The 12219-nt window shown below is 34.2% G+C and overlaps 1 protein-coding gene across 1 annotated transcript; it reads left to right on the forward strand.

Moving 5' to 3' along the window:
- The first annotated feature begins 6954 nt into the window (after window positions 1-6954).
- LOC133180366 (uncharacterized protein F54H12.2-like) lies at window positions 6955-8584 on the forward strand. The gene is made up of 2 exons (XM_061314908.1): window positions 6955-7230; window positions 7637-8584. Exons 1-2 carry the CDS (start codon window positions 6955-6957, stop codon window positions 8582-8584), a joined length of 1224 nt encoding a protein of 407 aa, XP_061170892.1.
- The last annotated feature ends 3635 nt before the right edge of the window (window positions 8585-12219 follow it).

Consider the following 12219-nt stretch of genomic DNA (forward strand, 5'->3'; position numbering starts at 1 on the left):
GGCATCTGCAAGTGTTGATTTGTTTGCCTCTCTTGGCAAACCATCTTTATCAAAAAGGGAAGATGGAACACTGGTAAGTTCGTATTTAAAGATTTCCGAAGGATCTTCAAACATTCCATTTGCAGCAGTAGTACATCGCTGAAACAACAGCTGTGGATCTACATCTACTGGATCACCATCTAATTTCGCTTTACATTTTGAGGATAGTGTCACTACTTGTTGCGACTTCTTGAAAGTGTAGTCCACAATATTTTGTCCTGGTAAAGCTGAAATTATTTTCTTTCCAACGTCTTTTGCGGTGTCGGCATTGACAGACTTGTGAGCTACTTCCCCTGTGTGGATATTTCTCAATGTGTTGTCTCCTTCAAATGGATTGCGAAGTCTGAGGAACTCTAGAACTGCTGAGATGTCATTCTTGTCTCTTGACATTCTTGCTGTTGAGGCTTCTTTATGGATGTCAGATGTTTGGAATCCTGTACCAGTTAAATCTTGCAATGCTTCATTTATCTTTGCACAGGCTGGCATTGACATGATCCATTGAGCACGCTGGTTCTCACCCATCCCTCGACCTCTGGTCATTCCACCAGATGTTTTTATGGTTCGCATTAAAACCTGTTCAATCACTAAATCTGTTGAAAGTCCACCCCAATATCTTTCACTCCTTCTGAGAACATGATGTCCGCCTTGGAAAGCAGTAAATATTTCAGGATGTTCAGATGGTAATATGTGCATTGATGTCAGATAGACATAAGCGGACTTTGTGTAAAGGTTATGTCCAGCTGCAGCAAAGAATGGTAACATATCGTACATGGTTTGAAGATGAAGATTCCAATCTCCTGTTCTCTCTGCCCTTATAAATGTACGAAGAATTTGTACCATTTCAGAATACTGAATCCAAATCTGGGCCGTACGGTTATCTTTTAAAGCAGTGACTTCTTCTTCAAATATTTTTTTTGTTTCCAATAGAATCTGATTTTGGCATGCCTCCTCAATACTCATCTCCCCATTTGATAACTTGTCATAAATGTTGGCTGCGCTATCTAATAGAGTGTTTCTTTGATGGTACATTCTGCTTTCCATTTCTTCTGAAGATACATCTTCAAAGTCCTCCTTCTGATTGATCATGTCATTAAAATCATTGTGCTTTACTGTAGTCTGTACTTTGCTTTCCAACACATTTGTATCCATGTCAACTTTGAAAATTTTGCTCATCAGTAAAGCGTGGATTGCTGTGTCTACAATCATGTGACCTCTTATTGCTCTAGCAACAGCTTTTCCGCTCAACATATGAGGTACTGTATTGGATGCATAGACAATTTCCAAAATTTCTTGGAGACCAGAGCCGCTCATGATGTGCCCTATGCAACCAAGGAAACTCATTTCTGTGTGAAACCCGCCTAAACGCAACACAAGTGATTTGAGGGAACTATCAGGCATTTCATTGGCTATGATTGTGTAAGCTTTCCAATAAAGGGGTTGGTCAAAGGTAACTACTGGTGTTACACCATAACGTCTTGCCTGGGAACAAATGAAGTTCAAGGTCGAATAAACACAAGAAATATCACTTGCATTCATGTCAATCATAGGTAGGAAGACAACATCAGACTTTCCAGGATATTCACCATCCTGAATCATTTGCATGAATCCAGACCATCCAAATGTAGGAGCCCTTAATGGCCAAGTGATAACTGATAAGAAATCTATTAGCCGGGTTGTGTCTATGACATTCAAATCATCGAGTTCCTGGTAACAAAGACTCGCCATTGAATTTGATGATGGTTTGTAGTATGTTATACCAATCTTTGCAAGTTGCTTCAGTTCCTCTCCAGAAACAACACATCTAGCAATTGGTTCTTGGTAGTTTGTTGCTGGTGTAATTCCTGCAATCATTCCCATCCCATGAAATGTGTCATTGCCATCCAATGTTCTGATGTTGTGGTCAACATTATCAGCTACAAACTGAATGAAGCTTTGTTCTGTACAACCTGGGATATCAATGCCTTTAGTTAATGCTGCAGAGGTTTCAAATTTTTGAACTTCAGGATATGAAGAACAAAATCCTAAGTTGAAAAGGGTTTCGATAAGAAAACGTGATGCAAAACAGTGGTGTAATTGTACTCCAAGAGCAATCTGCAATGGTGAAATGAGACTCCTTGGTCTAGATCCTTGGATAATGGCCTGACCTAATGATGAAACCTTTAACTTTGTATTTTTTTCAGAAAGAATATCTTGAAGAAAAAGCTGTAGACTCTCTGAAACAAATTCAAGATTTTTATCAACTGATGATATTTCAGATGGTGAGGGATAATATTCTTTATTCACCGGCAATGATCTTATGTCACTCTTGATAAGTTTTGCGGCAGCTTTGATAATTGACCTTTTTTCAGCTTCTGAATCTTGAAATTTTGGTCGATTATAGAAATCTTGAAGTATGGATGTGGCTGTATCTCTCAAAGTAATTACACTTGACTTTCCACTTACATCAGTAATTATAATTTCATTTTCAAAATGTTCTTTCAATTTTTTCTTCATATACACTGAAGAATATGCTTCATCTCCACACAGGTCTTTCATTTTATTCACAAGATCAATTACTGTGATTTGCTCATCCTCATGTTGTTTCAAATACTCAACAATCTCCAAAAAAGCATCTGTGCAACTCACTGGCCTTCCCCTTTTCCTTCCAACTTTGTCGGAGGAAAAATATTGTGGCATGGCTTTACCGGTTCTGAAGTTAACGCTGCACATTTGGTGATATAATGCATCAGCAGCATGTAAGTCATTGACAGATTCGATCCTTCCTCTAACACTAACTGCCCAGTCATCTTCTCTATGATTACAAGCTTGTAAAATTTTCTCCTGAAAATCTTTTGTCCTGACAGGTAAAACACCAATGCCTTTCTTCCTAAACCAATCTGACTTGGTGTCTTGACAACAAAAAAGACAATGTTCATTAAATTGGAATTGGCTCTTTGATCTTAATGTTGGAGTATTTGAAGTGCTACTCAATGTTTCAAACCTTTTCTTTTCTTTGTTATTTTTTTTAATCTCATTTACATTAGTATAAATTCTGCGACACTCTTCATGAACATAGTTGCCAGGATATGCTACTAAAATGTCCTGTCTTTCTCTACTAGCTTTATTAATACCATCACTGCCTTTGTTTCGTATTTGCACAAGATGTTTGGTAGAGTTCTCCTTATGACATATGATACAGCTGCTCATCTTCTAATTTTCACCTATTATAGTAGGAAAATGGTGATATTTTTATTTTTTAAACAAACAGGTGCATTTGAAATGCTGAATGAAAATAAGTTCATTGATTTCAAAATTTTGTACATTTACTTTGTGTATTCTTGAGTTTGGAAAAATATGAATGCATCTGTCTAAAAGAATAAGATGTGTTCATAACACCGACCCCCAAATGAAGCCAGAGGAAACTTCCTATACATATATCCAGTGTTAAATTCCTATTGCAACCCCACTCCTGCATGGGATTAAGATTACAAAAAAAAATCAGAAGCCAAAAAAAAAAAAAAAATGAAAATTGTAATGCACTATTGTTTAATACATGTACTTAAATTTTGCCAAATATGAACCCCCCCCCCCCCTCCCCTTTTAAATTAAATGTTATTTGCCTTATTGTTTAACAGTATGAACAAGAAGTGACTGAATGAAAGATGGAATAAAAACAATATGCCTTCTGACTTTCAATTTAGGGGTCAAAATATACTTTTCTCTATTAATAATAAAAAGTAACTCAATTTTGAAAAGAAATCAAATTAAATATATAGAAAAATAATAAAAAAAAATATAAATGTAATACAAATCATCCAAAGACAATAATATTATATAAAGGAACAAATTATTTAAAAATACACTCTGCAAGTAACAATAAAATGTATAGTTACCATTTCTGACACTGCATATGTCTATAAAAATAATCATTCAAGAATACAAAAACTAATTACATTTTGCATGCAAAGTTTAAAAATATAATAATATTACAGAAAAAAATTATAATACAAGAATAGTAACAAATATTTCATTAATTTTATAAATCAATATTTATTCCAAAATATTTTAGTTACATACATTAATTATATCACTAGCAGCTTTCCATAGATTATTTCCCCTGATGATTCAATATAATAATAATAGAGAAGTAAACATTACTGATTAAATGTTTAGGATTTATTATAACTGTGAGGTTTTAAAAGCTTAGCAGTTTGAAATATTTAAAAAAAATAGTATTATGCTAAAAACAATATAATTTTCTGTGATTGCCAAGTATTTTGATGTGCATCATGAAATATTGTGACACATGATGCAAGTATTAAATATGACATGCTGATTTGGTATTAAATTCAACAGTATTTATTCAGACTTAGAATAATAGACTTCTGTGATTTGATATTTGCAATTTACATTGAACAGATACAAACCTAAGCAGATAAAGATTGATTTATACTTCTTTATTACAAGAACTGCTTTGTTTACTTTAGACAATAATTGTCTCCCTTGGTGTGTATGGTAGCACATTTATGCAAGTCATATTTTATCAAATTGGTAAATATTAACCTTGACTAAAAACATCTTTCGCCTTGATATAATTTCCTAGAGTTTTTATATGTTCATTAACATACACTATACTAATTATGTATAAAGAAAAAAATTCTGTTGCAATTTGTTTAGGGTTTATGACAGACTGACTGGACTAAACCTTTGTAAACTGATTAGCCATTCAGTTTTATTTCATACGTTGAAGAATGTACGTCGTTAATTATGAGTAAAACATTAAAATCTGTTTCGACTTATCTAAAATTATTGTTAGATAAGACACACCCAAGGAGCAGAAATTTGGACTCTTATATACTGCAAACAAGAAACAGATCTTAGCATTAGTGGAGATATTTCATAATCTTTTGTATGGCTCCATTTCACTCACAAACAGAGCTCAGAAATTCTTAAAAAAGAACCACACTGTTCTCCAAAAATTTATAAACCCGAAAAAATCACTACAGACTAAAACACGTGCATTAAAAACTCGTTATAAATTATTTTCTCAACTGCTAGAAGAAGTGAATGGATTAATTTTAAAACTTATAAAATGAAGTACACTCAGAAAATGGTTCTTGTACCTCATGAAAAATATCAATTATTATTACGAAAACTAAACGAAGAAGATTCAAAAGAAGAAGAACAGAAAGAAATTTCCGGTGAACAGTCAAGATCAGCTCTAATCAACGAAACGAAAACCAGTGATGATACAGAAAACGTAAGAGGATCATCTACTAAAACAGAGGATAATTTTTCATTACCGATCACTGCTAAATCAAAGCAAGAAAACTCTGAAAAGCGAATTCCACCCCCTGGTTTACCAGCAAAGATTCCCGTTGTTAAGAAAAAAGTTAAACGACATATGAAAAAGAAAACAAAGTGGATTAAACTTAAACTATAGCAATGCAAACTGAAACAGATTACCTGCATTCAATTTATTACGACAGCGCACATCCTGCAGCTTATGCTGGAGCAGATAAATTATACAGAGAAGTGAAAAAAGAAGGAAAATTTAATATTTCTAGAACTAAAATCAAAAATTGGCTTCAAGAACAAGAGACATTTAGTTTACATAAACAAGCAAGAACTAAGTTTACCAGAAGAAAAGTGGTTGCCACTTACAAAGACTATCAATGGGATGCAGACACTGCCATTTTAGACTCTTATAAATCTTCAAATGACGGTTTTACTTCATTTTTATTAGTGATTGATATCTTTTCTCGTTATGTTTGGACTGTTCCCTTAAAAACTAGAAAAGGTATAGAAATGACAAGTGCGCTTCGAGAAATATTTCAGCAAGGACGAAAACCACACACGTTCCGCACGGATAAAGGAAGTGAATTTGTAAATTCTAATGTAAAACGCTTAATGGATATCAAAAAGATTAAACACTTTGTGACACAAAAATCCGTGAAAGCTTCTTATGCCGAGAGAGCAATAAAAACAATCAAGTCTAAACTGATTCGAATAATGACACAAACAATCGCATCGCTGGATTAATGAATTAAGTGATATAACTGAAAGTTACAATAATGCTTATCATCGATCTATTAAGAAAACACCAGAGAGTGTGACTAATGATGACCGTTTTAATTTCTGGAATTTACAAAAGATGGACAATCAGGTCGGTACCGTCTTTAAGAGATACAAGTTTAAAGTAGGTGACGTAGTACGAATAACGTATTTACGGAATGCGTTTCCCAGAGAATATGATGAACGATGGACGCGAGAATTGTTTACAATAAGTTCAAGATTCGTAAAAGATAATAATTGTTTATACACTTTGAAAGACTATGACAATGAACCTATTTTGGGCACTTTTTACCAAGAAGAATTACAACGCGCAAGAGTGACAAATGACACTGTACAAAATCGAAAAAATATTGCGAAAACGAATGCGGAATAACACAAGAGAAATTTTAGTAAAGTGGTTAGGATGGCCAAATAAATTTAACAGCTGGATCTTACAGAGTCAGTTACGAGATATACAATCATGACCACACAGCATTTTTTATTCTGTTCTTCTAAAGACTGTTTAAATTTTCACCCCGATAATTCACACGACTTTGTCATTGAACTACCCAAAACACTTCATTTAGATGGCGATTGGGAATGTGCCCTTATGGATGTTAAGTTTGAAAATCTCAGCACAAAGAGAAATGAAATGATAAATATTATGTCAGACTTGTGTAATAACAGTTATATTAATTTTCGAAAACTTCCCATGTTACGGAGATTTCAACTACTGGACGGAAGTTACGAATTTAAGCAGCCATTTTATATTCCTGTTGCGCGCGATCAAATTCAGAGATTTCGTATATATATTAAGTACGATCACGACAACATCTCGTCATTATCAATCAGTACTTTGTATTGTACACTTCACTTAAGAAAATGTCCTGGAAACCGTTTGTACCCAATGTAGAAGAGTGGAAAAATCATTTTTTACGAGCCAGCCAGATGAAATATATTCCTAAACAAAAGTCTTACGTGATTGGACAGTTTGGTAAAGGTGAATCTGTTTTGCAGCCAAAGATAGAACTCGTAACACCCACTCAACAGGCGGTAGAGAGGGCGAAATCAGACCTGAAAAAACGAGAGCGGGAAGGGGGACCAGTTTTAAAGTTTGAGCCAGATGAACCAAAACCAAAGAAGACAAAGAAAAAACAAGCTAAAAAATTTGTATATACACAATAAATAATAATTAGTTTATATTAAGTTGTCATTTTTCATTTATACGCCAACCGAGAAACATGTCGTTTTTCGCAGAGGGCTCGGAACCAGCTTTCAGTCATAAATTGTCTCTATTTCATAACTTACCTACTGATGCTGGGGTAGAACAGACTGAATGGATTGACGTGCGTCCTGTAGGTAGTACATCTCATGGAGGTGTAATGGATTCAATATTTCGGGTGCCTCTACAAATTATTTAGATTTACGACGAACTCGACTCTTTTTGAGAGCACGAATTTTACACGAGGATGGCACACCTTTAAAAGACAAGGAAAAAGTAGGATTCGTAAATTTAGCTTTACAGAGTTTGTGGAATCAAGTACATATTTCAATACAACAACAGGTCATTACACCCACAGTTTCCACAAATTATGCCTATAAATCATACATGGACGTTTTTCTAAAGTATGGAACCTCATCTCAGAAACCACCGTTAGAAGCCCAGTTATTCATTCCCGATTCCGCTGGATTTATGGATATGTCTGATGCGTTTGGAGGGGGGAATATGGGATTATTTCAGAGGGCTTTACTCACGGAAAAGAGTTCTTTTGTGGATTTAGAGGGTCCGTTATACATGGATATTTGTCAACAAGATCGTTATCTCATTAACGGCGTGCAGGTGGGGATTAAATTATGGCCGAGCAGAGAGTCGTTTTGTTTGATATCTGCCGTAAGCTCACCAAAATATCGGATTCATATTGAAGATAGCATTTTAAGATGTTGTTACCTGAAAATTAATCCCGGAGTCCTCTTAGGACATAATGAAGCAATCAAAAAGCAACCAGCACTATATCCTTTTATGAAATCAGATATTAAATGTTTCGGAATTCCAGCTGGTCAGTTTCACCTAAACGTGGATGATGTTTTTCAGGGAGAAATTCCACAACACCTTGTTGTGGGTTTCGTTTCCTCTAAATCTTACAGCGGCAGTTATGGCACGAACCCTTTTAATTTTCAACATTTCAATTGTAACTTTGCTGCTTTTTACGTAGATGGAAAATCTGTTCCATCTGCACCATTCGAGCCTAATTTTACTTCCGACAATTTCATCAGTGAATACCTGAGTTTGTTTGCTGGTAAGAAGTATGAAACAGAAAACCAAGAACTGGTGCTCAGTCGATCGGATTTTTCTAGGGGATATTGTTTTTTTTTTGTGTTCAGTATTAACCCGTCATGCGAAAATGATGATACATTACCACTTTTAAGGAAGGGGCACACCCGTCTTCAGCTCAAATTTGACAAAGCACTCCCTGTGCAGTCTCAGTCCCAGACTGGTGCAACTGCGGATTAATGACCTCGAAACCATGTGTAGTGTTGAAGACTTTATTCTGATAATGGCTTCACAAGAGGTAAATGACTGAAAATAAAATTGAAATAGACAATAAATTTCTAGCTTTCTCTACAAATAATATTCACTCATAATTTCACAAAAATGACCTCATCAATTTTGAATACACTATGAAATACAGGCCTTAATTACTTAGAAGAATTTTGACAATAGATGCAAACACTGTATAAACACAAAGACTTGGCTTTCGATCAATGGTAAACAAGAACAAATTATCAGCCCGAATTTCCTCTATCAAAAATGACAACAGATTTAAACACATGGAAAATATCATTGCAAAATATGAAAAAAAGTTGTTTAACACATTAGACATATGCACATATTAACACTCACATCGCTGTGGCACCTCACAGGTATCAAAACATCAAAAAACAAAAAGGGTTAACACAACCCACATTTGCACCAGCTCCGGCCATGCTGAATCCCAGACGTATATAACAAGACCGGTCTTGGCGGAAACAAGATATCCGGAAAGCGTGACAGCACACTCCCAGAAGCAGTTACCTGCATCTGTTATGGTAAATTCCCAGCTTTGATGAGTATTGACGCCAGTCGCAACGTTGACGTAAAATAATGAATTCTTCTCAGTTACAATCACTTTTGCTCAGAGACTATAAAACTGCTAGTCAAGTTAAAGGTATTTTCGCAGCTGATGAATTACCGTGGCATCAAAAATTGAATGGATTTTACATTTTAAATACGGATAAAAGAGGTTTACCCGGACAACATTGGTGTGTGTTTTATTTTGATGAACATTGTTCTGAATTTTTTGACTCTCTCGGACATCCTCCCGAATATTATCAACGCTTTTTTAAAGATTACTTAGTATGGAGAGGACTACAATACAGATATAATGCTATGTCATTACAAACATCACAGTCAGTTATTTGCGGCTTGTATTGTATTTTTTATTGTTATCTTCGCTGTCGTGAAAATTCTTTGCTTGATATTGCTCAGGCATTTGTAAATTCCACCCTCGATAATGATTCGATCGTCTGTAATTTTCTTGAAGAGCATTTTTTCATATCAATAAAAGTGTAAATTTTATACTAAGCTCTTTCATTTCTTTGTTGACTTGCAGACGAGATGGACGTGGTATACTCTCTAAGAAACAAACAAATTAGCATTAAAGCTAGGGCAACTATTGTCGTGGTTGGACTGCTCTTATTTACACTGGTTATTGTTTTAACAACAATTTCATCTATTCCGGATACGAATGACAATAAAAGTTTGAACAATACACAAAGTGTTGACTCTAATACGACACTGTGCAGTTTTATCAAGATGTTTCCAGTGACCAGCAATCTTAAAGTAACAGTGTGCGTTTTTAGGAAAGATATTAGGATTGACATTCGGTACTTCCTCCGTGATGTACCAACTATTCGAGGGATTTTCTTTGATAAAGATCAGTGGAATGGATTACTTAAACTTGTACCTGTTGTCGAAAAAACTTTACAAACAGTATAAATAAAAAAAAGTATCGCTTTTGTAAATTATGATTTATTCAGCAACATGCGTTGTAATGATATGTAAATGTTAATTAAAAATTGAACACTGTTTATTTCAGTCTTTGACATATTTTACAAATAAATTTACAAACACTTTAAGAGTTTTTGTATCCGAGTTTGATAACAAATCAGAAAATTTAAGTGGATTTGACCTCTGACAAAACTTTTTAGGTAAATATTTATTTCGAAACTTGGACATAGCTTTGCATTCTAAAATGTAGTGATACTCCACAGCGTGAAAGTTCTTTTCACATAATTCACAAAATATTACTTTACTTGATTTCATTTTGAAATGAAGATTGATGTCTTGCTTGCTGTCATGTTGTTTCTTGTGTAGTTTGTATTGGAACCTGTCTTCTGATATGTGTCCACAACTTTTACACACAAATATTTTCATCTTTTCACTTTTACCAGACTTGCGATTTTTGCCATGCATACACCAAGGACTGTTTAATAACTTGTTTATCACATTTAATTCTCTCTGTTCTTCATGCAGTAAAAGTTCGATTTTGCGAGATTCAACATATCTGTGATTTTCAAATCCATTTATCTTTGACCATTCTATCAGATTATCTCGTTCCTTAAAGTTATTTATAATGTTGTAAAGTTGTAGTTCAATTGTTGATATTTCTGTCTCCGTAATAAAAGCTGGTTGTTTCCTTTAATACAAGAAGAAAATCATAGCTTTTTATAATTAGTTTTATTTTATTTTATAATTAGTTTTATTTTATTTTATTTTATGTTTTTTTTGAAAGCGTTTAAGAAAAATACAAAATTCATAACCTAAAAAAAAATAAATAGTTTCTTACCAATGTTCCCCGTCTCCACTAGATAGAAAGAATAATTTGTCCTGAATCAGAGGATGATATCGGAGATTATATTCCTCACTCCAATTAATTAATTTTGCCCATTCATTAATTTGTTTCACACTCTGACCTATAATTTCTTCCTCAGCAAAGTAAATGTTAGACTCCATTATTGTTTATCAGTTTCAATTTAAAAAAAAAATGAGTGTGAACTTGTCTCTTAAAGTTATAAAATAATGTAGATTCAATCAAGCTGTAACAAGTTTAAAATTATTAAGAAATTAAACCGATGACCGTAACTTTGTTGTTTGAATTACAAAGAGGATTGAGGGTTCTAATGAATGATAATTCTTTTATTTAACTTCATGGCTAACAGTTTATATGAAATCCCTTTATACTATTAATCTCATTGACAAATGATAAAAACACTTACTGGGTAGTAAGGTATTAATCTATCTGAGGACACCATAATCAAAGAAAATCAACAAAAGAAATCATGTTTATTAAATTTAATAAGGTGGTGAATATGTACAACATAATTTATTTATCTACAAATTCATCTCATATTTACAAAAGTTTTAATTCATATACAAATTGATCCAGGTAATATATATACATAGCACTTATTGTTCCATTAGTTCAAGCAAATTTGAGACATTTTGTTCATCGTCCAAATCTCTTTTTTCAGGACACAGCTCAATATCCAACACTTCGGTATCGATCCCGTTGTTTAGCACTTTTCTTTTGCAATAGAAGTAGGAAAAACCACACCTCTCTTGCTCATAGGTAAATATGGTGTTGTTCCGGGCACGGAATCCTTTGTTATAGCCAATGGCGGACTTGCGACTTTTTAGCACTTTTCTAAATGTTTGAAGTGGCGCATTCACAAATCGTTTGGTTATTCCCTGACAACTGAATTTTACATTTTGAAATGTTCTGGGACGATACGAATTCAGACGCTTTGTTTTCTTGTTGCAGGCTTTCCTCAAAAGTTGGTAAGCTTTCTGCTGTAGCCGCGGGTCTCGAACGCTTATTTGGCTTACAATATATGTCTTGGAGCAAAGACCAATCATTTCGTCACCAGTATATTCTAATTTGAATAAACCCGGGGTTCTCTTGTCGTGTTTTTTGTGCTTCTGACAGCATTCACGGGGAAACCAGTGCACAAGATCATCTGCCTCTATTTCCGTATCCGTACAATAATCCATTAACCCATGACGGAATTCACCTATGAGTTCTGGTTTAACGATGGACTCCTGGTTAC

The sequence above is a fragment of the Saccostrea echinata genome, unplaced genomic scaffold (assembly GCF_033153115.1).
Source record: "Saccostrea echinata isolate AGI-Se365-2 ecotype Australia unplaced genomic scaffold, CSIRO_AGI_Sech_v1 ptg000006l, whole genome shotgun sequence".
Taxonomy (NCBI): domain Eukaryota; kingdom Metazoa; phylum Mollusca; class Bivalvia; order Ostreida; family Ostreidae; genus Saccostrea; species Saccostrea echinata.

What these genes read in the sequence shown, in the direction of transcription:
- LOC133180366 (XM_061314908.1), top strand. Translation starts at nt 6,955, where the DNA reads ATGTCCTGGAAACCGTTTGTACCCAATGTAGAAGAGTGGAAAAATCAT. An exon ending in AGAAGACAAAGAAAAAACAA is followed by an intron (nt 7,231 to 7,636) that starts GCTAAAAAATTT and finishes ATACAACAACAG; the next exon opens with GTCATTACACCCACAGTTTC.